The 26,275-nt window shown below is 35.6% G+C and overlaps 1 protein-coding gene across 1 annotated transcript in view; it reads left to right on the plus strand.

The window, feature by feature from the left end:
• sbb (scribbler) overlaps nt 1-26,275 on the plus strand; it is a 500,943-nt gene that overhangs the window by 381,657 nt on the left and 93,011 nt on the right. The window contains exon 3 of the mRNA XM_085943600.1: nt 1,695-1,818. Within this exon, the coding sequence (XP_085799726.1) occupies nt 1,695-1,818 (124 nt within the window). The remainder of the gene's footprint in view (nt 1-1,694; nt 1,819-26,275) is intronic.

Here is a 26,275-nt window from a genome sequence, read left to right on the forward strand (position 1 = left end):
GATTGTGCAAATGACATACAGAACAAAACATAATTTGTCATAAAAAGTCAACATGCGTCCATTTAATGTAATGTTTATTGTTATATTACTAATAATAATAATGTATTTATTGACATGTTTTCTTTATCAAGTTAATGGGTAACGTTGTTTAGTCATCTTTACACGATTTAAGAATTCGTCGCCATCACAAAACAAATTGACGTGTTCACATCTCGGCTTTCGCTCTCCGATTTCCAGCCAGTCCGAAATTTCGTCGCACCTATAGTTGAAAATTATTTGCCGTTTCACTGAAGTACCGTCTTAAAGAAACTTCCATGGTGAATGCGAGATATCCATAAAGGCATCTGATTAAAATAAACCTCATTTGACTATTTGAATTTAGGAATATTTTAAAGTAACAGTTCCGCATGGGATTGAAGAATAATATCTACTTAAATTTAAAAAAAATGTAAAACGTGCGATTAATCTTGTGGGTGTGGCCAGCCCCTAACGTTAAGCGGCTGACAGATTTTGACGATGATAATATCGCAAACACATCGGTGAGCAAACACTGCGGCAATGTCTCTCGCCAGGCCGATAGCCGAACCCCATCGGATTATGTTTGCCGGATATACGTGCCACAAAATGTCGACCGAATGCCTGCTATTATTTGCTATTCGTGATATTATAATACATTATATCCGATACGTACTGTTTACCTAGGTTCCTATTTTATTCGATTATTTTTGTGAAGTGTCTCGATCAAAAACTTTCTCTTCTTTCATATTTTTCTTTTTATTCATCACCATATCAAAATCGAGGATCGATTTTGTAGATAGCAGTGGCGAATAGTGGATGTAGGCTGTTAAGATCCGCGATAAATAGTGCACATTAAACTTTGTCAGTCATACGTATTTGTTTTCATTGAAGTAAGATCACAATTTACGGAATATGGTGTTGGCTAGATTTTAAAATTCAATTGAACCCTGCGAAAACGAAACCATAATAGATAATTATAAGATATAAGTTGTCTATCTATAAAACATCTAAAGTGATGCCATTAAATAATACATGAGTTTACATATTTTATAGATAGAATAATATTTTTTATCTGTTATAGTGAGTGTGCTTGAGGCAGGGCTTCTTGAATTCAAAAAAATAAACCAACAATATGTGTATTTATTCTTAATCCAATGAAAACAAATATGTTTGACTGAAAAACTGTGCAGTAATTTTATCGGATCTCCCACAGCATACCTAAACTATTATGGTTTTATTTTAGGCAGGGTTTAATTGATTTTTAAAAATTAACCAACAGCATCTATAAATAATTGTAGTCTTATTTCAATAAAAACAAATACGTATGACTAACGGAGTTTAATGTGCACTATTTATCGTGGATCTTAACAGCCTACCTCCACCCTTCGCTACTGGTAAATAATATGGCTGTCCTAGGAACACAGCCTACTTACCTTCAATAGGCACCCTTCGCCACTGATAACGAAACGACAAATAACCGTAAAATATCACACAGGTGTTATGTTTTTAGTTTTAATCGTATTTGGAAAAAAAGTAACTTTGGTGGTTTTTGGTTTGTCTAACCCTAACCTCATGTCATTTTGTCAGTAATGTGGGTCGGATAGTTTTTCTTCGGCTGCGCGAATTTACAGTCAATTAATAAGGTAATTAATTCGTTGTATTTTGTATTGTTACAGGATAGCGCGGACGTGTGCGTTGGAACTAGCGTGGGCACGATCACCGAGCCGGACTGCCTGGGGCCCTGCGAGCCCGGCACCTCCGTCACGCTAGAGGGCATCGTGTGGCACGAGACCGAGGGTGGTAAGTGTCAAACATTATATCCGAACCCTTTATAAATATTAAATACCTCCTGAGTAGATCTGGACGCCAGATACACGCCGGGCCTATTAGACGGAATAACGTAATGTTTTTCATTTTATTGTTGTTTTTATTAATAAATCCACGGTCTAGTTTTCCAATCGATATTTTGAACCCTTAAAAAAAGTTCGATTCTAAGATGATCAAATAGGCCTTCACATAGTGGACGTTGTACAGATTTCTGTGTTTACGATAAATATTGGGTCCATGCTATGACTCCAAACCAATGATGAATACTCCAAACACAGATTGAAAAACATCTGAATTTAACAGATCCAGGACCCACGATATTATAAACCGTGTATCAAAACATATTAAACGTTCGTAAATGTATGTTTTGATACAACTTTCAAACAGTTTTTATACCTAAAATGTTCATTAGAACCAAGGCCTGAACAAAAACGAACCATAAGTGCGAGTGAGTAAGCATTCGGCACGCTTATATCTCCGCACTAAGCGTTAGAGTGAGATAGAATTTCTACGGCTGAATTAAATATTTTTGTAAATCTCGCCGGTAAATATGGATTTTACTGGTTACATTCATTTAAAAACTGTGAGCATCTGTTGCTGAAATTTATTGATTTTGTGTTATATATAGAGTAAGTGGTAATTATTTTTAGTTATTTTGGTAGAACATAATGGTTAACTATGTTGGGTTTAAATTTGGTAGCCGCACTGAGAAGTAACACGATGGTATAAAGTTTCATAGTTAAGTTGATAATAATAAAATCGAGGTTCTACTATGTGTTATACGCAAGAAACACGGCTTCATTTTGCCGAACAATATGCGCTTTATATATATAAGTATACATTGTATAATATATCATAACTCTGAGATTCGAACCGTTTTATTTATGGACTATTAATTATTGGACACACTGTTTTCCGCCTGTCGAATAATTTTGTTCATAGGTGCGGTGAACTCACCGTTGTTCGACTGATGTCGGTATACTTGTGTCGGGAAACTCAATAGTAGCCTCGTCAGAAATATCTGAATGTTGGCGGCTCTCGTGATGCAGTGGGTAAGGCGCTGGCCTTCCACATGAGAGTTCTGGGTTCGATTCCCGGTTATGACAAAAACATTTATGTGTTTTTCTCAAAGTCTGGGTGTTTGTGATTGTTCAAAAATTACTAACAACCACCTTGTACGAAAAAGCAAGGACATGGTTATTAATAATTCTAAAAAAAAAGAAAAATATCTGATTGTATTCGGCATTCGTAAATAGTCAGGACTTACAAAAGCTGATTTTTCTCGGCACTTTGATAAATGTTTTGACACAAATTGGACTAACAGGTCAATATCTATGTTTTTATTAAAAACATAAATTACACATAGCATAATTATTTGAATACAAATAGCTAGAAATCGTCATTCTAGAACTGACCACAGCTCAATGATTTATTGCAATCCCAATTCAATTGACCAGCGATTGCCTTAGAAATAATGTCTCACTCGGCCTTGTTACAAAAAAGTTACAATAAATTGAATTGCTAATTTCATTTTGTAAACACCTCATTAATTTAGTATAAACAGCGCTGTCGGCGAAGTGTACTCGATGTATAAAAATAATGGTATTACAATTATACTAATCCGCCTCGCTTGCATCTCTAAGATGTCACTATGCGATACTGACATCAAATCTAGTAATTACCTATTAGTTCATATTGTCAGACAACAAGAAATTGGCGATAACAGGCAGTCGCTGTAGAAGAATTTTAGTGACGTACCTGTCATGGCGGCAACGCGTGCTAGAGGCGTATTTAAATAATATATCAGCTTTTTTTTAGATGTGACTCCTTTTCTTCTTCGTAATAAAGCACTTCGTAGTAACATAGTAATTCTTTATTATAATATATATAAAAAAATATTTTATTATAAAAAGTTTCAAATTACTTAAATTGACAGATCCGTACACCACGGGAGCGTAAAATTAAATGATTTTGGGGGCGTTTCTCATTTGAAGTGTGCTTAGCTGCACTGGAGGGGTTGTTAGTTTACAGTAAGTTTTAACACGTGGACAAGAAGTTCTTTTTTGACAGTACATACGGTCAGTTTATATAAAAGTGGAAAATGAAGAATTTAATATATTATGTTATGGACCTAAAACTGAACCATTCGTTTCTAATTATTAGGAAAGTTATTTGTCTACACATTTCATGACCACGAAAAATATTTTTATATCATACAATCGTAAGTATTGTTTATATTAAACGTTTTCATTTTGAAATTGAGAATAAAGCCATATTTTGTGTACTTATACGAATCCGTGGTTATGGTATTTTAGTAAATACCCTACATATTGTGTAATTAGTGAATCTCTAAAATTTTGGTGCTGTAAATATAAATTACCGAATAAATTTTACGAATTATTTATTTTTAAGTGGATATTAAATTAAATTAAGCCCTTTTTATTAAAAGAATAGTTATTTGAATTAAGTATGTACCCTGGTAAGGTGACTAGATTTGTCCAGCGATTATATCTTCTTCCAAACGTCGGTCCTGTCACTCCTGCCATTTCGATATACGGTTTTTAATAAACTACATGGAATTATTTTCTTTATTTCTTTATTTGATCCACGATTTTGGTCCATGATTCGCATACGTACAATTCGTATGTGATTACGGGAAGAACATAATATGGTTCAGTAGGTAGTAATAATTTTTACAGTCATGTCTGTCTATTACTAATAATTACACAGTGAACGATTATGTTGTTCACAAAGAAGACTATATTCATCCTCGAGAATATAAACATTTTCATTGATTGAATTAAAAAAAAAAGGATTACTTACGTACTGTTATTTATTTACTATTGAATAAATACCAAGGCAGCAGAAATATAGAAGGAACTCACCTTGGCGCTGTAAAAAATGGTCAGGTGTGTGTAATGACTGAATAACGATCATTATTTCCAAAGTGGAATACGCTAAATCAATCATTTTGGAATTCGATATTGCCTACCTGTCGAGGAGTGCAATTTAATTCTGGTTTAAATACTGCATTAGTGTCTTATCTATTTAATGCATTTATTTGAAGGGGAGGGAAACAATTCGATTGGATTAATTAGTAATGAATGACAGTCGTCTGTAATATCTATCAATCAATTAATTTATTTTATATTTAAGACTTGAATGAAGAATATTTTATTCATAAATCTTTGTACCGTAGTAAAATAAATAATCTGTATTTTGACACGTCGCGTACTGTCACGCTATCATGGCATCAAATTTAGTCTATGGTTTCGTCATTTTGCAGAATATTTTGAACGATCACCACCTCGGTAAATTCAACGATGGAGAGTGCCAACTCTAATGTATTAGTATTTTGAATTACGTTACTTTCCTACCCTATTTAGCTGCCGCAGCGGACCAAAAGCAGGCTTGTGTATTGAATAGACCCCCGCTGGTTTACAACATTTTCAGATATACATAAACCGAGTGAAATAAAAGTTGAGGATGATTTTCAGACCGTTCGGTGTCTTGAAATTGACGACGTATTATTAATCTTAAAAACGTATTTTTGTCGGTGTTTCGAGTGCCAATATTTGGTGACGACTGATTCGCACAGTTCTTAGTGCATTGTTGTATTAATTCTAGTATTAAGGCCCATTCGTCAACCTCCTGGCAAATGATAATAAATGTAACATTGATTGATGATACCCACTCTTGAGGTGGCGAGCGAAATCAGAAAGCATTATGTATTACGTACCTTCTAACTTCTACAATATTAGATATTTGATTCCAGCAAAAAAAGACTCGCATATTAGTCACACAGTAATGAAATTCTCTTCTTCTTCATTAGCGCTACAATCGACTCTTTCCCCCATTCAATGCTCCACCTCCAAAGTAATTAATTGGTCGCGACACAAAATGACAACTGTAGCAATAATACCACTCAGCAAGACGATACATCAGTGAAACGGCAAATAATTTTCAACTATAGGCGCGACGAAATTTTGGACTCGCTGGCATTCGGAGAGAGAACGTTGAGCTGGGAACACGTCAATTTGTTTCGTGATGGCGACGGGGGTATTAATTCTTAAATCGTGTAAAAATGACTTAAAACGTTACCCATTTACTTGGAAAAGAAAACATGTTAATGAATATATTATTATTGTTATTAATAGAACAATAAACAGAACATTAAATGGACGCATGTTGGATTTATATGACAGATTATATTTCGTTTGGCATGCGTCATTTGCACCCGCAATCCGCGCATCGCCAAGCCACGATCTTTTTAGAGCGTGCCTCAACTGAGGTATAGCCTTAAATGAGTGACACACTTTAAAATGTATATTTTGTAGTCAAAACAAAACAATAGAGCTATTATAAATGTCAGCATTTTCCTTAATCACAACTAGATCAGTAGGGTATGTTATGATTTGTTAATTGCGACAATATCTCTTGTAATATATGTACTGCATTTGTATAAATTGGAAGGACAATGCATGAGTCCTCACTCACTCATCGAGTCCGACACGGGACGCACTACTACTATTGTCACTAGTTCTTCGCTCGACATAGTCAACCGTCATTCCACTCGAATCAAGTCTCTCAGTTAATTAATTTAATCAATCTATTGATCACATCGATGTCACCGGTATATCATTAACCCGCGATTATAATCTCACGCGGACGCCCAGCAGGATTCGAACCTACGCCTCTCAAGATACGCGCCCATATGCTATATATACGTTTTTAATATTACGTAATACCTACCAGGGTTGTGCGGTCTATATAAGTATGCTGTAGTTGCTCTGCATTACCAGAAATAATCGATCTATTACCTAATATGCAATGATATTACCTATGTACTGTTATGAAGTAACATCTGTTGAACCCTAGACATAAAGCCCACCAACGCGGCGCTCGGTGCGCTCTCTACGAAGTATGCCCCCTCTCACCCGCGCATTACCCTTCACCTATGTAATAAGGGGCTCAAGGAGCACAAAATAATTAATATTATCAGCGTCTCTCATAACAAAGCAATAAAAATATTATTAAATTTCTCGGGGCTTGTAATTAATATTCACGATGACATCATTATACCAGCGAAATATCGGACACGCAATAACTAAACAAAGAGTTCACTGTTCCGTGTTCAATGAATGGACTACGTTGTATTTTAGTTAATTCGTATCGCCGAGAAGCCAAAAAAACGATGAATCATGGGGCAGGCGGGCACAATGCGTCGTCAAATCCAGTGTGCGCTGGCTTATTTGATTACGTTGTATTTTCGATGATTTACGCGCCACTTGTGAAATTTTGCGCGAGAGCCCCACTTGTTGCGTTAAGTGGGTATTACGCCTAACGTTCGATACTTATAATATCTACCTATATTAGTTGAAAATTTTTTGCACTGGCAATAGGTAGGTAATTATTGTGCAAATCGTATGATACATTTTATTTAACTTTACTTTAATAGGTTATATTTTACTAATATGTCTTACGTTGCTAATTATTTTAGAAATATATAAGAGCTTCCATGTTCCCATGTTACAATACGACATACCATAGGTAATCAATCGTATAATAATATGTGACAAATAGTAGTTTAACTTAAATATACTTTTTAACAGAATCTTTACAAGCCAAAGTGACCGAACGCCACTGGTACCTATATTAATAACGCGAAATTATCATTAGGTGACATATTTGATGTTCGCACATATTATTAAACTGTATCAATACCTATCCCTGTAGGTAGGGTGTGGGCAGACAGGCCTGGCTTCATCTTATTAATGCAAACGGATACAGTGGCTGTTTTCCCGTAATGGGATTCCGCCAAACAACTGGCAACCCCTTGCGATCGCTCGGCAAATTACAAATGTCTACGATGCAATGCACAGTCGCACCCACTCTGACTTAATTGAGGCGTTCATTGTTACGGTCGACACCTGCCGAGGAATCCGGCCCGAATTCCCGAAGCGTATAAGGGCCAGGTTCCTATCCCCGGGTGTAGGGGTTTACGTCGTTTCATACGCTGGCTTTAAGTGGCGTTGGATTACTCACATAGCCCCCGAGAGTTTGATACGGTGACGTCACTCAACCGGTTCGCGCAAGCCGGTTGTTAAATTACTGTTCTTGGGCTGTACGCTAATGGGGCGGTTATACGCTAGCAAAACCTCAAATGTAACAATGCGATGAATGGAAAGATTGTTTTACAATTAAAACTACATATGTATTAATGAATTAATACGTCGAACTTGGTTATTACGAGGAAGATGGGACCGACTGAATTTGCTCGTTATAAGCGTTACTCGTTATATCAGAGAATAGGTATTTTTAAATGCGCGGTCACATTACTCAAAAACTCTAAATTAAAAAATCTGTTTACCATCGTAAAAATCCCTGCAACAAGCAAAGTTGTTTATTGTAATGAACGCTGATAGCTACCTACGAACCTCACAAACCTTGGATTTTTCAACCGTACATGCGTCCGATACCTTTTATTATTGTCGGCGAAAACACCAATTAGGTAGGTACTTAGACACTTAACTAGTGTCATAAACCTGATCCGACCCTGGCGGCATAGTCAATCTCATAACAGTCATAACTGAGATTATATTGTACTGATTACTACATATTATAATATTTTTACAAATCTATTATTCTTATGATAACTTAAAGACACTGTAAAATGTTGCAGTGCACAAGGTTACTCAGAAATAATGGGAGCTGAAATACCTAACGGGTGTGGAGAAATAGGCAGCCGATCTCGAGTGTAGAAAAATATGGAATAAACTTAAGCACGTTAAGAATTAGCTTGTATTTCGTTCCGACAACTGCTCTCGTTTTATGCACTGCCACTCATTCAATATTGCTGTATTTGAAGTTGCAACACACACTATTGCACGTCTATAATGTGTGCTTCATTTTCGTAAGACACTCACACATTCTAACCCCTGCGTCAAAATGTAGTGTATCCTGATAGTATATCGGAATTATATTTATTATCTGTGAGTGCAATATTCACTAGACTACATTTTGCTGCAGGCTTTTGAATGTGTGATTGTTCTACGAAAATGAAACACGCATTGTGCGCGTGCAATAGTGTGTGTACTACATCAATATTAAATTAGCGTCAATGCATAAACCGAGAGCTGTTTGTCAGTATTCGACGTATGGCGTATTCTTGACACGTGTTTAAGTTTAACCCGGCTTATTCCTTACTCGAGATCGGTTACCTGCTACTCCTTACCCGTTAGGTATTTCAGTTCCCATTATTTATGAGTTTCCTGGTGCCACACTGCATAGGTAGGTATGAGGTACACTGCAAATATACGTCAATGAAAACAATCACTGAAGAGAGTCATAAGATCCATGTAGAGGGCTTCATCCAGTAGTGGATTAACCTCGGCTGTCGATGTAATTATTTGGTTAACTTAACCTGCGAACCGGTTGTTATAAAATTAGAACGACAGCACTGCCCTTCGATTACTCAGACGGCTCCTGAGAGTTTGATACACGTTCGGGAGAGTTTCCACCACCACCACCCGGTGGAACATCACTTATCATATCCTGATATTTGTCACCTCTGAATTGTAAAGGAAGCTAAGTGACTTGTCGGGTTTTGATCGATGACAATATTATCTTTCGAACTTAACTTTAAATCGAACATTTAAAATTGTCATTCACTCTACGTCACTTTTGTAGGATCCGGAGTTGCACATGAAGTGCCTCTTTATGGTGTCATCCGTCGCCGTGGACTGACATATCAACTCGAGTGTTTGTGACGCGGTTTTACCAATGTACCCCTAAGATTCGGCAGAGACATCGATTCTCAAACTTCGAGATCTCACAGTCGTAGTAGATTTCGCGACCCTCATAGTCCAGTACGCAAGGCCAGTGCCTTACCTGCTGGGGGCTCCGGGTTCGATGCTAAGTGAGTTCACAATACATCTATGTATTTTCTTTTATTGTGTTAACTGTCAATTCATGGTGGAAATGCATTGAAAATGTCCCTCTGAGGCGGACGAAACCGATCCAGATATAATTAATAAAAGTAGAAAAAGTACTATAAAATTGCATTTATTAAATTAAATAATGCATTTATGTGATTATCTCAAAACCTTGCTGTTTATGTGGTTGTTTCACTTCTACTGTTCTACTATTGCCATTAGGCCTCGTGGATTATTGTAGTGTTAGAAAGAATATAATAATATGTTATCTTGAACGCACGCGTTGTATATGCGGAATTTGGCCGCTGACTCATTTTGGTATAGTTACTTTCAAATGACACTAACGCCGTTACAAAGTGATTTTTTTGTCGTGGTCGCAATGCCAGAAGAACATGTCCTTCATCTACCAAACGATCTTCGAAAAAATATAGTAATTATCTCTCACTGTTCATCACTGTGATACGGTCGTGTAACTAAGGGGGAGGATGGCCTCATTATTGCTCTTCATTGAAATGAATAAGTCTTTAAGCGCATTACATTAAGTAGATATACGTACTGTCATCTTTCGATTAAGCACACTAATTAAGACGATCTATGTGCCACTATAAATTAAATTAATTAAGTTTTTAATTAGGGGCATAATTACAGTATGCCAGATAGAAAAGTGTAGCGTGATATGGCGATCAAAACAGATATTATATATTATATAGCGTTGGTAGGTACATAGCTAATTCATTCTTAATAATTATAAGTAGATTTGGTTTAATCTTTTTTTGTTAGGGCCCGATGCATTGTAGCATTTAAAATTTAAACAAATAAGTAAACTTATGCATTAGTGTTGTCAACCAATTAGTTAATAATTTCAGAATATTTGTTTAGTGTCCTTAATGATGTATGTACCTAGTAAGAAATAATATCCAATCTCATTAATTTTAATTTAATTGTTAGTGACAGAGCACTATTGGACGGATAATGCGATGTATTAGTGGATTATTTGTGTCGCCTTCATGATTTTGTTTTGGTTAATACCTGTTTTATTATTCAGTTGTAAATGTCCCTTTGAGGCGGTCGAAACCGGTCCAAATTTATTAAATAATAAGGTGGAATAAGTACAAAAAAATATTAATATAAATCAAGAGTAGTTATTAGGTAATATCTTTACAATAAAATGTCTTTTAGTTGTAGGAACTCTTGTCTGGATAGTAAAAGCTGTGTTAAATAAAATCCCAGTCAGTCCAAAATTAGTTTTTGATGATTTTTCAAGTCATGTAGGTATGTATTTTACAATATTAATAATCGAATGTCAGTACCTACATTAATTAGCTCTTTATAATTCGAATGTATAAATCTATTTTCTGTTTTAGTACATGGGCATTTTCGCCAAAGTTTGTACATTGCGTTTTTGGCATGTCCCATGACTTTGATTGATTTTTTCATAGTTATTATATTATAAAATGTTGGAAAGTTATGTACTTTTAACATGCAAATTTATTAATTTACTCTATTCAATCAGTTAAATACAACTATCTGACCTGTATATATTTTTAATTGATTATTTAGATCGAAAGGTAGTGCGTTTTTACCATGTCCCACCCATAAATTCAAATAAACAAAGTCTGATTTCGTCATTAATTTTGAGTGTGTAAAATTAAATTCGTAGTGTTTTCAACAGCTTACATTATATATTTTTGGAAAATAGGTATATAGTTTTTTCGTAAATTTGTACCAATATTGAAAAAAAATCACGTTTAAAGTGTGTCCCAGGATATTTGAAAAAGTGGAACTCCACATTCCGTTACCACGATTTTAGCATGAAGGCGAAAAATTTTCACTATAAATATGTTTTTTTTTAATGTAGCAACATTTTTGTATAACACTGATCGCCATGTACACTTTAAATTGTTGGTGTGTGTCGGTATCGCTATCGGAACAGGTTGCTTTCTGGGTTGGTCATTTAAGAAGTTCCACTACTGTTACCACGATTTATAAGGTAAGAAAACACATATTTCTATTTCACATACTACACATATGGAGCTTATCTTTCATACTACAGATATAATAAAACATATCGCAGGTTTAACAATAAAACTAAGCTAAATTTTGGCTTCAAACACTTCTGAAACAGAATCCGTTACTTCCACTCCGAAACTATATTGGTGGTAACGTATATGTGGAATGTAAAAGTAACGAAATGGCATGCATAAAGTTGGGTTTACAGTGTGTGTTTAGTTCTTCATAGATTATAAAAAAAATTATTTTGTCTGTTCGTATGAAAAACAAAAATATTTTCATTAAAAAATATAAAAAATAACCTGACTATAATATAATAATATAATAAAGATTAAAAAAGTATGTGATATGTCTGAATACGCAAAAATAGCGCACATAAAAGTATGGAGATAAAAAAAAACAACAGAAGGAAAAGAAAAAACACCAGACTGAAATAATTGCGAGACAGGCACTGGCTCTGTCATACTCTTTCTGTTATACGCCACCAAAATTTTAAAACTTCTCCATACATTTTAGGCATAGAAATTTATAAAAATGTATGAAAAAGTATTTTTTTGTCACGTTTAACAGAAATGTGTACTCGATTAGATTTAATACCTAGAACTGTAGGTATTCACGAAATGTCAGAAAAGTACGTCTTGATTACAATCAACCTGTATAGCTACATTTTATGTTGATGAATACAATTAAATTTCAAGACAACATAAAGTCGAACTTGGTTATTACGAGGAAGATGGGACCGACTGAATTTGCTTGTTATAAGCGTTACTCGTTATATCAGAGAATAGGTATTTTTAAATGAGCATGTCACATTACACAAAAAGCCGAAAATAAAAAATTTGGAAACCATCGTAAAAATCCCCGAAACGAGCATGGCATTCATAAACTACAAAAGAAGTTGTTTATTGTAATTAACGCTGGTAGGTACCTACGGACTTCACAAACCTTGGATTTTTCAACCATATGCGTGGATACTTTTTTATTATTGTCGGTGAAACACCAATAAGGTAGGTACTTAGACACTTTACTAGTGTCATAAACGTAATCCGACCCCGGCGGCATCCTGTCCAATCGGATTTTATTGCTTAGGGTCGAAATGTTTTAAAACGGTCGACACATTAACAGTATTTTAGCTCGGTATATCCGATAAGTTGCTCGTTATAACAGTGAAAGAATTAAATGTATGGCGAAAATCATAAACCAATTGTCAACAAATGTTTCGTTATTACATCCGAGATCTCGCTATGTCAGAGATCGTAATAACCGAGTTTGACTATAATTATTTTCGTAAAAGTTATATACTCCGTGCCGCGCTAGGAACTCGCGTCTGAATCCCTTGCTGATTTTTTTTTTCATATATTGTTAATTTGCTTAAAAATATTTTTTATCTGAGTTACAAATAATATAAATGCCAAATAAAGTTATGGTAATGTATAGTGTGTCAAAATTATTACCTACCTTATTTTACAAGTATTGTGAAATTTATTATAAAATATGTCTATTTTAGTGATTAAGTTTGATTTGTTTTGTTATTTTGACGCACGTTGAATATTTATCTGTCTATCAAAAAATTCAAATAAATTTCATAAAACAAAAATTTGTTTTTATGGTAACATGTAACTTAAGCTTTACAAATTACACTCCGTTACCATTTCGTTCCATTCCGAAAATGTCCCCAAAAAAGTTGAACGTTAACTATTTTTCATTTGATTATTAAATAACGAAACTTATTTATTTTTCCAATAAAATTTAGTAAAAGTGATTATTGTCTTTAAAAAAATAGCAGAACGAACATTGATTGGTTTTTTCAAATACTAAAGGAAAAATGCTCTGCCATTATAGACATAGGGTAACGGAGGGGAACGAAATGTGCCCAAGAATTAAAATTCAATAATATTTTTTGACTATTTGTAGTTTTATTTTGAAGTGTATGGTTTTTTTAATCTAATAGAGCTCTTTTAAGTGATAAAAAGTGTTTCATTCATGTTTTAAAAGCTAAGTTTCGTAGTCACGGAACGGAAACTTATTATGCCCAATTTCATAATAAAAATGATATAAATATTGTATTAATCAATATTTTGCTGAAAAATTGCTATCACCAATTCAGCAATAGAACAAGGAATCTGCTAGCTATATAAAAATGGTTAATTTGAGTGAAAAAATAATATTACCCAAATTTCAAACATGTACAAACTTTGGCGAAAATGCCCACATTCATTATTGTGCTTTATGGGTAATGAGTGCCCGGATTTATTTTTAATAATCCCCCAAAGCATGACATTATCATTATATTAATTATAACATGACTGTATCATATATTTTAAATCATTTAGCCTTGTTTTCAATACATATAAATAAGTGCCAATCGCTTTGAATAGCCAATAAAATATTTTAGTTGTTTTTGGTGTGCGTAGAGTCAATTATATTTGATTTATTAGTAATAACAGCAATAGGCAAGATAACAATCTATTTCAATTTAGCGTTTCAAGGCAGTAGCTGGTTTTATCTCGACAAATCGGAAACTGCACAAAATTCAAGTGAATAATAATTATGACGTTTATCTTGGCCTAATGAATAAATGATTCATTTTACTAACGGATATTAAATTTGTTACTAAATATTATTACTGATAAATATAAGACAGATTAGAGTGGTTGGACGAGATGGTTTATGTGAAATTAAATGCTACCTGTAGTAGTTATTTGTAAATGTTTAAATTATTGATATTAAGATATGGTATCTACACCTTAAAACTCAACAATTGAATTGTAGTCTTGTAATCGTATGTGGAAAAACGTAGATTTTGAGATATGTAATTGAATCCAAAGATCTTAGCGTCACATCACTAAAAAAAGACACAATGAAAAGAGGTAGAGATGATTTGAGTGGTTCACAAGCATAGTAACCAAGTCCATTTTGGTTTTTTTTTGAGTAAGCTAGGTACAAACATAATATTTGAATAATTCTTATTCTGCAAGGGTATGATTTCCCTTACATAATAACAATAACTTAAAAGTACTAAAAATAACACTTCAGAATTGTAATCATATCCTTACAGAATTAGAAATACTCAAATATTATGTCTGAACCTAGCTTACTCAAAAATAATCAGAATGGACTTGGTTCACTATCCTTGGGAAACCACTCATTTGTTAGGTAATATAAAAACAAAAAGCCCAGACACTAGGTATACTGATGAACTAACGGATGCCGTGATAAGTGTGTGTATGTAGCAAGCACAGAACAGATAATAAATAGAATACCGATAGGCTATATTCAATACGCCGCATGTTGATGCCGGGTTTTGAATGTGTGAGTGTCCTACGAAAATGAAGCACGCATTATGCACGTGCAATAGTAGTGCTATTTTAGATACGACAGTTTGATCGTTGAATAGAGAATTGAGTGGGTAATTATATAGATAACTCAAAAATGCATTTTTTTTATCGAGATTCTACAAATCTACAGTATGGTTCCATTATGCCGAATTATTGATTTGAATCATGATCAATCAGATCAATCAGAATTATACGATACGCCGGTGAATAACACCCTAATTCCATTAGTAAGCCCGTTTCACACCAGATTTTTTTTTTGTTAATCAAGCTGGTCCCGAATCCCGATATAATAGATAGCAAAATTCCATAATGATGTACTTATATCTATAGTTAACTAAAATCTGTTTTTCACAAAGCTGTTGAAGAAAAGATTATTGGGTCAAATCATTAAATTATCTAGACATATTGCATTGCGCAGGTACGTACTCATTTAGTATTTCTCAGATTTATTTAGCCCACGATAGCGGCGTGGCTACTGCGTCGGCCTATGACGTCGTGGGTCCCAGGTTCAAATCCTGGGTTCGGCAAGGACACATTGTTTTTCAATTTGTGTATGAGTCAGAGTATGGACCTAATAGTTTGAGTGAGCAAGTAGCTGATATCCATTTCTCGTAAAAACAAAATATACAGATACAAATCTTCACTCTGTGGAGGCCCATATATTATGATCTTATTAGGATCGGACATGGTTGAATTATTTACCAGTGCTGCACTGAAATAAAACGCAATGGATTAGTGTTACAGTTTTAAAAAATAATAACATTAGTTAATAAATTATCCAAAGCTCAAACGTCAAAACGGTTGGTATTTTTTTGAATTTACAAACACTGATTGATACTAATGAACAGATTATTGTTTTGTCTACAGTAGTACCAATTCAACCATTCATAAAGTCATTCATGAATCGCTGTTAGAAGTTGTTATATCTACAGAAAGTTCATAATAATTAAATTATGATCCCTCGTAGTTGAAAATAGACTGGAATTTTTTCACTCATATTTCGTACGGAAACGACAGATCGAAGGAACCAAATCCAGTCGATTCAAAATAAAAAAATACACTTTAATTTTCCATTTATGGAAGTTATGATCAGTGATGACTAAACAATACTTGGGTTTTATCATAGGATTATTTAGCCATAATTACATCGATAGCAGACTCGCATACCAATCCACGCGTAATTTTCGGATACGTGTGTCTGACACGTGCTTCGTTGGCTCGTTACACTTGCCCCCTGCCGGGGTGGCATGAGGCGCGGCCGGTCGATAAGGGGGCGAGAGAGACACGAAGCCTTCGCCGTTCATTGTGTGCGTCCTTCCTTCCGAATTTCTGCCCCCCTGGGAGCGCCCGACACGGCGAATCTCGATTCGCAACCCCTAAAAGGTTTACGCAGGCAAGAGCCGCGTAAAAGTTTTCTTCTTCGCCGTACCCACTTACCCCCCTGTCTATGCATTATTATGCTACCCCTAAGGCAGCGGAGGGGTCGTTCGCAGTTAATTCAATATGAACTCGTGAAGTGTAGTCATAATTTTTCGTTTTCTTTGGAGTAATTTTCTCTGTCTGTCATTGTCATCGTAAGGGGATGTTTTATATTCATTGTCGTTAGATTGTGTCTCTCTCCGGGTAATGCTCTCGCTTACGATATGTTATATATTATAACATGTCATGTCTTTACTAAGGCTTGTATAATATCGCTTATACCTATATATTGTTTTATTTTTTTATTGGTAAAATGCAATATAGATAGTGAGTTATTATTATCAATTAACTGCTGACTGTAGGTGTGGTCGATGGTGTGTGGTAGATGAAAGGCGGTCGTGGTTATTCGTGATGATGGAGAAGTGAGAGTTTATTTATGGTTACATAAGTACAAGGGTACAATCGGTACAATATAACAGAGGTAGGTGTTATTTTCCGAGGCACTAAGTTCTCTAGCAAGATACAAGTTTATTAAGTGAATATTACAAAGGACTGACTTGTTGACGTGAAAACACGTATAACTGATAATGAATGTACCACAAATTCCCGACAATACAACATAGCTGGCAGTTATGATTTATGGTTAGGTATGTTGTTTATGTCACCACGAATTTCAGTGTGCATTGCCCCTTATCCAAATTACTGCCCCATGAGCACGAGTGTATTTAATTATCCATCGGATATCCATTCAGTTTGGCGGTTAGGTACATGTAAATTGTACGTAAAACATTCCACCGTGGCACAGTTCGCCGTGAGCTTTTTCTTATCGGAAAGAGATGACCGTATGCTATACGGTCTCCAATATTATTAGATTCAATATGAACAATAATAAATTTTCATAGCTGATTTTCGCATAATTCATGAATTCAAGAATGAAAACCTGACCTAACCTAACAAATTTAATAATCCAGTATATCGGGTATTTTCAAAATTTATTTGCTGCTGTTTTGTGTCAAAGTGTAAACCGACAAGAATCGTGTTTTATTTAGACATACATTTTATGTCAGTACTATACGACACAAAGAGGTTGGACGGTATGTAATATACGGCCATATATTTCCGATACAACATTTCACGGTGAAGTGTGATACGGCTAACTAACTGCAGTTTATGGACACGCAGCTTGGCGACATCAATAATAATACACTGCGTGTGTTCCCATTTAGATTGGGTTCTCCCGTGGTTTTTCCATGTTAAATGCGTAATATGTATTTTTCCATGCCCAAATGAGAGAATGAACTTCATCTATGATTGGTGCCAAGCTATAAAGGTATTGATATACACTCACTCTAAAATAATCTCCATTACAGAGTGCCTCCCCGTTGGAATCGTCCGTTTGTTCGGCCCGCGATATCGTAAATACTCAGCCGCCACAACCCTGGCAGTAAATTTCTACCAGCCGCTTTTTCACTCTGGCATCCTTACAGTGGCTGCTTTAGTGCCCTGATACTTCGTATCGCGCCTCGCTGGCTGTGGTCATGCTGGAGGGCGGTTTTACGGTTGTCGGACGATTCAATTGGATTTAACACGCCGACAATTTCTTGAGTTTATAATATAATTTATAATAAGTGACCCCTTTTATATAGATTGAAAAGTTGAATGTCGTGTTTAACTGCTTCACTGAGCAAAAAAGATCATCGGTTGACCAATAACACTCAGCTCGAACAAGTTCGGGTAGAAATATTGTGCAATTTAGATAAAAAATAATTAAGTTTTTTACTATTCCATTTGTGTACCTACTATGAATTCAAATGGAATAGTACACAGCTTAAATCCATTAGAATTTAAATTCAAATTTCATCAAGTACCTTCGGTCGATATTATTAATATTATAAAAATAATTACTTCTTGTTATGTAGGTACCTAAGTACCATACAAATTTAACGAGTTCGTTTATCTATCTACACAAAAATCATGAGTACAAAATTTTGAGCTAAGAAAAATTACAGGGTGTTGCCAAAGTGAATTCCGGGTGATATGTCTGGTTTATTCAAGATTTGTTCGTTTTTCTCATCATTTTCATATAACTGCTGATCCCTGAGATATAAAAGTTAATGAATGACATATCCTTAATTATTATTACTATATATCAGTGGCGAAGGGTCGAAGTAGGCTATTAAAATCCGCCATAAATAGTGCACACTGAACTCTGTCAGTCATACGTATTTGTTTTCATTGAAATAAATCTACAATTTATGATGTTAGTTAGTTTTTAAAATTCAAATAAACCCTGCGAAACCAAGTCATAATACATAATAGTCGAAAAATACCCGTCTATCGATATAATATCTAAATTTATGCGATTAAATCATATATCACTTTGGATATTTTATAGATAGAATAATATTTTTTATCTATTATAGTTTGGTATGTGCAGGGCTTAATGAATTTAAAAAAAATGAACCAACACTATGTGTAATTTTACGAATGAATGAAAAATTGTGCACAATTTTGTCGTATCGCCCAAAGTATACCAAAACTATTATGGTTTTGTTTAAGCAGGGTATACATAATTGATATTTCAAAACTAACCAACACCATCTGTAAATTTTATTACAGTCTTACTTCAATAAAAACAAATACGTATGACTAATAAAGTCTAATGTACCTACACTATTTATGGCGGATCTTCAGCCTACCTCCACTCTTCGCTACTCCTACATATTGATGATTTGCACGGAAATCTACTCAGCATGAAACAATTAGTAGATGTGTAATATATTATAGTGTTAACATTTTAATATGAAACTCCACAAAAACCAAAACAGAATACATGTTGAATTACCACTAGGTAGCTGAATTAAAAAATCAATTGATTTCAATTGAGAGGAACTTCCCGACATACCCTTTCCTGTCGAAAGCGGACAGTTAAAAATACATTTAATATTTATTGTGAATTGTCTTTCATCAGTCCAGTTACGAGCGATTGTTCGAATGACGTGTCGTTTTGTCGTTACATTTTTATTCAGAGGGTGCGATTGCGACAACTCTTCCCCTATTTTTATAACAGGGTTGAAAATATGTAGTATTATACAACTGACGACATGAGAAATTGAGTCATTCTCTGAAGTGCTTTAGATTTTTAGATTGTTTATAATTTGAATGAAATGAGAGTTTTTCTTATTTCAATGAAATCTTATTTGAAATCAAATTTCTTTTGGTGGAATACGTTGTGTTTGTTTTCGTATTTAACCATAATATAAAAATAACGCGATGTGGATACATAATTTTCATGGTTAGGCATGTAACTAATACTATTTTCATGAAATGGTTTCTGTGCTTATAACTGTAGAACACATAATATGTTATTTCGTGCAAATAACTGAAATTTAACCCCAAATCCAGCATCAATTTTATATATATCTGTCCTAACTAAACCTAGATATATAAGTAATTTGAAAGGATTTTGAAATGTGGGAAATGTAGGTAGGTACCTAGTACCTAAGCTATTTTATAATTTTAGTTAAAACAGATAAGTATCCAGTACCTACATTATGGCATTTTTATTGGGTAGGTACATGATAATTTTGTTCTTTGACTTTCCCAGATTTTCCTTGTCTCAGCGATATTCTGTAAACTGTGAAGTAAAGCATGATTCTATTGTTTTTACATCAGCTTATCAGAAAGCATACCCTACTTTTAGTTTACTTAGTATTAATAATTATTGACTTAGGTATTTAAATATGCCCATTGGAAAACTGCATGACACATACCAACCTTCTACAAAAATCTTTAACTTCAAATTTATTAACCGCTTATGGGGTGGTTGATAGATGTGTGCTCGAATCTCACTAGGTCTAACAAAATTAACATGTTTCTTTCCGAAGTTTCTAGGTTATGTAGTTATTTAAAATAGCCACCGTCTTCTCTAGGTGCTGCATGTCTTATTACATTCTTAGCCGGCTCTCACATCAAAGCTCGTCTCGCCTGCAGCGTGTCGAATACGTCGATGTGACGTCATCGTTATCCACAAAACACACGTTGCCAGATGGAGCTCCGCAGAATGCGACTGTTTAGTTTGAAAAAAACATCTGCTGCTGCAATCAACAAGTTGCATACTTCACGGACTGTTAGTCGAAGACGCCAGGATGCATACAAACGCCTACGAATTGGTCATTCCTATACCGGCTCGCCGATCGCCGTATCCAAATATCTATACGTTTTGAAGGTTACGTGCAACTGTCGCTAGGTAGATCTGCGCGGTCTCCATATTATTATCCAATACCGGATCGACGTTCTTGGAAGGTTTGATTTATGGCTGTGCGGCAGACAAGGCGAGTTTACATGTGGGAGCCGGCTTACTGAATACGAAAATACGAAACAACCCTTATCAAACATATTACGATCATTAAATGGTTTTTGTAGATAGCGTCATAGCAGGCTTATACTTATGTAAATTATCAGACAAAATGTTGTATTATAATTATCTCAAATAACTTTTGCAAATGCGATCTTTTATAAATAATAAATAAATTAATACAGTTTCAATTACTCTGACATTAAATTAACGCGGGGAGCATAAAAAGCCCGCCTTTTCTGGAAGCGCTTTTATAATAATTTTCAAATAACATCTTTTGAGAGCGGTCCGCCGGAACGAGCCGGCGTAAAAAACGGGACAAGTCGCCGCAGCGCAAAAGAGATGCTAAGCTCAGTACGCCCCAAGGCTCTTTTTCCTTTGAATTCGAAACGTCAAGTATCAGGCGGGCAGAAAGAATGAGGAGTAAGTAGGCAGGAGTTTTGTTTTATTCGCAGCGCAAATGGGAATAGTTTGGAGCCCTCTCGGAGTGGTTTGAATATTCGATGTCGCGGAAGTTTTCAAACTGCGGCGGGCAAAGGAGTGGAGATTTTTTTTTTTTTTTACCTCCTTTTACTTCTGCTACCCTCTTTGCTCATTTGGATTGTTTAGTGGCTTTGGCGAAGTAAACTAGTTTTTCTTCTTCTTCTTTTTCTTCGTTTTTTTTCCGTTCATCTTTAGCGTTTTGCGAATGGCGGCCGTAAATCATTGCGGGCGCTTTTTATTGTTTTTGTTTTTGCGGGGAATTTCGTTTCTTCTTCCTGCGTAGTTTGTTTTTGTAGCCTTTTAACATATTTTTTTCGGGCAATAATTCTTCTAGTTTGTGTCGCTTTTGCGAAATAGTTTTTCGGCGAACTTTGTAATGGCTTTTGTAGCATATTCAAATAAGCCCGATAAATTCTTTGTTTTGTTTCGTTTTACATTGTACGCAATAAAAGCACAATAAATCATACACGATTGTCATACTACGATTATTACGATAATTATTTTGCAAAAAAACAAGATAATCAGAGTCTTTCTTATCAGTCGTTTCTTCATTACTGTGTACCGTTGTTTATATTATGAACCTTCTCTGCTCACAATTTTTGGTTTGACCCAAGGAATACAAAATTAATAGGAACTGGGCATGGTATAAACAGGGTACCGCTCTCGAAAATATGGGATAAAACACACGTTAAAGAATATCTTATTTTTTTCAATAGTAAGCCGGCTCCGACTTCGCACACCTAGCGACAGTCGTATGTAATCTTCGAAACGTATAGATATTTGGATGCGGCGATCCAATTCGTAGGTTTTTGTATGCGTTCTGGCGTCTTCGATTCGCAGCCCGAGATGCGAGACGCATGCGATTTGTTGATAGCAGCACTATATGTTTTTTTCAAACTAAACGTTAGTCGCATTCGACCAGTCTGCGGAGCTCCATTTGGCAACGTGTGTTTTGTAAGTAAAGATGACGTCACATCGTCGTATTCGATACATTGCAGACCTTACCTTCGTCTTTCTCATATTTTTTAATTGAATCTGTCACTTAAACATAACGCGCAATCAATATTTGAAGACAGTGGGCGCGCTTTGTGTTCCATATACGCATTTATCTTACTTCTTCCCATCACAACTATTGTTACGTAGTTAAATCATTTTTGAGTATTGTAATATATTCGCAGTGGTATGTTTAGAGACGTGGAGGCCCTAGGCACTGAAGCACTACGATTAAAACAATCCAATTATAAACGTACCTATCCAATTATACCTAGTTGTTTATTTATTTTTTGTACAAGTAGATACGTATAATATGTCTGATGCAATGACATTATTATAGACAACGCACTCAATACAGTAGCTAGCAAGTAAATTCGCGCATAGCGACATTCGCACATGTATAGGTAGACGTCACGCAATTTATATTATGCGATATCATGCATCGGGAATTTATAGCAATGTCACCTTTATTGTAATGGCGTTGGAACAGATTATGCCAATCGGCAGACCCGACAAAAAAGTGAGTGTTTTTTTTTCCAGATGCTTCGTCCATATTAATGTCATTGGTCTGATGTTAGTTGCAGGATTTTTGTTATTCTTTGGTTAAAATTTATACTCAATAATTATTGTGACTGGTTTTAACTGTTTTAAATCTTCTGAAGAATCGATTGTGTCATCTGCATCAAAGAAAATCGCCACTTTATATATTTTGTATGTGCAATACAAGAGTAAATTGGTATTATTGAACGCCTTTGTTATTTAACTATTTATATTCCACCGGTTTGATCGACAGAATAATATAGTAAAATATTCAAACCGTAAGCCAGCGAAAGAGGTATCGTTTGATTCTGCGAACAGCCGCAAAAGAAAATCACGCAAAGAACTTATTTCTTTCGTTTTATTTCACACCTCACGAGATGATTCTCAAAAGCCACCACACGAAATAAACGTAAAATCGATACAAATTTCCCTCTCTGCGTCGTTTTTTTCTCCCATATACACTTTGCTGTTCGTGTACACTGTACACAGTGTGGGAGATAAAAAAAATATATAGGTATATATACACGCGCTCAATCACGGCCATCTCTAGTATACAGGCCAAGTACAGTTTCGCGCCAAAATTCAATGGTCCTACTTTGTGGCTGCCAAATAAATCATTAGGCATTTTCATACTTCAGTGAAACGGCAAATAATTTTCAGCAATAGTTGGGACGTAATTTCGCCCGCGTTGCCATTCGGAGAGCGATAGTCGACCTGTGAGCACGTCAATTTGTTTTGTGATGGCGTCGGAGGAATTAATTTTTAAATCGTGTACCTAAAGATGACTAAAAAACTTTATGAATTTACTCAAAAAACAAAACATGTCAATGAATATAATATTATTACTTAAATAACAATAAACATAACATTAAATGGACGCATGTTGAATTTTTATGACAAATTATGTTTTGTTCGTCACGCGTCGTTTGCACAATCTCGTGTCGCGCTCGCACCCCCGAAAATATGAAAATCATCAGAATGATTTTACCCATTGAAATTTAAAGCCAATAACTATACCTTGGGCTTAGACAAATAACACGGCAAAAAAATGATTTGTAATTCTCCAGCACCCTTTTCAGAAAAATTTCTTAAATTTTAATTTTTAGCACAAAAATTTCGAAACACTAATGTCGGGTTTTTTCAGAAACCCATTCCCTAATGAACTGTCAAAAAATTCTCCGTGTCCACCCGAATTCCAGAGTGGTGTAGTTCATGGCTGGAGAGGGCTGACAGGGCTGTAGCCTGGGGGCCCGGGCTGTGGGGGCCCGGCGTTTCGCGTTGACCAGATAAGTGAGATAAACACACATCATAAATTAGCTTTAATAGTAAAAAAAAATTACATTATTACACTTCGTGACCATGAACATTTAAAATAATATAATTGTCCAATATATTTTCTGATTATTATGTGTCGATACTCGACAGCTCCAGTAGATGCTGAAAGTAGATGTATTGAAAATCGCCATAATTCACTCTATAAGTACCCTCAATTTGAACTAAAACACAATTTGAAAAACGTTAATGTAGAGTTTCACACTGCCTTTAATCTAAGCGGTGGATATGGGGCCCGTCAAATACCCTAGCCTGAGGGCCCGTTTCAGGATGTGGGGGCCATGGTGTAGATACACCGAGTGCAATAGACAAAAGACCGATAAACGAGATATTAGGCTGTGTTGTGTTGAGTAGGTTGTGTATAAGTTTAATGCAATAATACTTTTTTTGTCCATTTTCAATTAATATTTTGGAACCTCAATATTATTACAAAACCAAAAATCTACGATAAACATTGGGCGAAAAGAACGACTACACCCACTACAGTCAGTGGTGGTGTAAATCAAAAGAACATTTTTTTTCGGTGGAATTCGGCATTAATATTGTAGCTCTCTAGACCAGTGTTCCCCAAACTTTCGACATCTGTGTACCCCTTCTATAATTCTCGTAACACTGAGTACCCCTCGTCAAAGAAAAATGCATATAAGTACTTTAATAACAATCAAAATATAGTTATATTTTCCTTTTGTAGTACATAAACAAAATAACAATAAACGAAAAATAAATTCTATAAAAAGTTATATTATAAAAAATAACATTCATTATAATCAATGAGAAGGATGAAATTGTTTATGTTGAAACGACAGATCATCGTAATTTGGTTCCCTGGTTATTAATTTTAATCTGAGATGCGGTACCACACCATGAAGTTGGAAAAGGCAAGATGTATTTCAGGAATTTCTCTGTTAAAACTGGATACACATGTTGCATTTGCAACCTAAATGATGTTTAAGTACACTCCTTATATTTATTTTGCAAGAATCCGTCTGAAGCTAATAATTCCAACAATTGCTCTTCTTCCGCATGCGATAAACCTTCTAGCATGGATGTTGTATTAATGCTTGTTGCACCAGGCGCAGCCATCGCCCGGTGCAGCGCGTACCCCACCAAACTCTTCCCGTACCCCAGGGGGTGCGCGTACCACACTTTAGGAAACACTGCTCTAGACCAAGCGGGTAGCACAGCCGATATTATCTAATGTTTAATGACATCCACGGTGGCCGCGCGGCTTAAGCGTTGCACTATCACGCCGTGGGTCTCAGGCTCGAATCCTGGGTCTGGCAAGTACACATATTGTTTTTCAATTTGTGTGTGAGTCAGGGTATGGACCTAATAGGTTTAGCAAGTGGCTGACATCCATTTCTCGTAAAAAACAAAATCTGTTAATACAAACCTCTACCCTGTGGAGGCCCATATGATCCTATTAGGATCGGACATGGTCGAAAAAAAAAGGTTTTAGCATACTAGGTGCACATGTCCAGCATGGTCGCTGCTAGTCACTTCCAATCCGCCAGTCGCTGATGACACGCTCAACGGTTACCGCCACGATGCCTCCAATTTAATAAAAACTAGGAGAAATTGTACAAATATATCGCCATGTATTGTGAAAATATGTAAAAATAATTATATGAAGAAGAAAAAGAGCCTATGGGACTAATTTACATTCTCCTCCTTGGTCCCCCCCAATATTAAATCCTGTGTGCGCCACTGCAATGTAGGTACAAAATACGACCACCGATCGACTCTTGACGACAAAGTTTGCGCTCGGCCTGTATACTAGAGTTGGACTGTCTCAATGCGTTTTGCGAGAGATTTTTACGACGCCGTATTGTGTGTAACGTCGGCGGGCATTCCCCCATTTCGGGATTTTCTGACTGCCACCCCCCCCCCCCCCCCCAACCCTGGCCGCTGCCGGACATTTCGGGATGTCCACCCCGTCCGACCTAACAGTTTTCAAAGCGAGAGATACAGATGGGCTCCCCTTTGTCTGACAGCGCCAAATCCTCTATTTTCCCTTTTCACGG

This window comes from Rhyacophila brunnea, unplaced genomic scaffold, assembly GCF_057557595.1.
Source record: "Rhyacophila brunnea isolate RB1 unplaced genomic scaffold, BYU_Rbru_1.0 scaffold_16, whole genome shotgun sequence".
Lineage (NCBI taxonomy): Eukaryota > Metazoa > Arthropoda > Insecta > Trichoptera > Rhyacophilidae > Rhyacophila > Rhyacophila brunnea.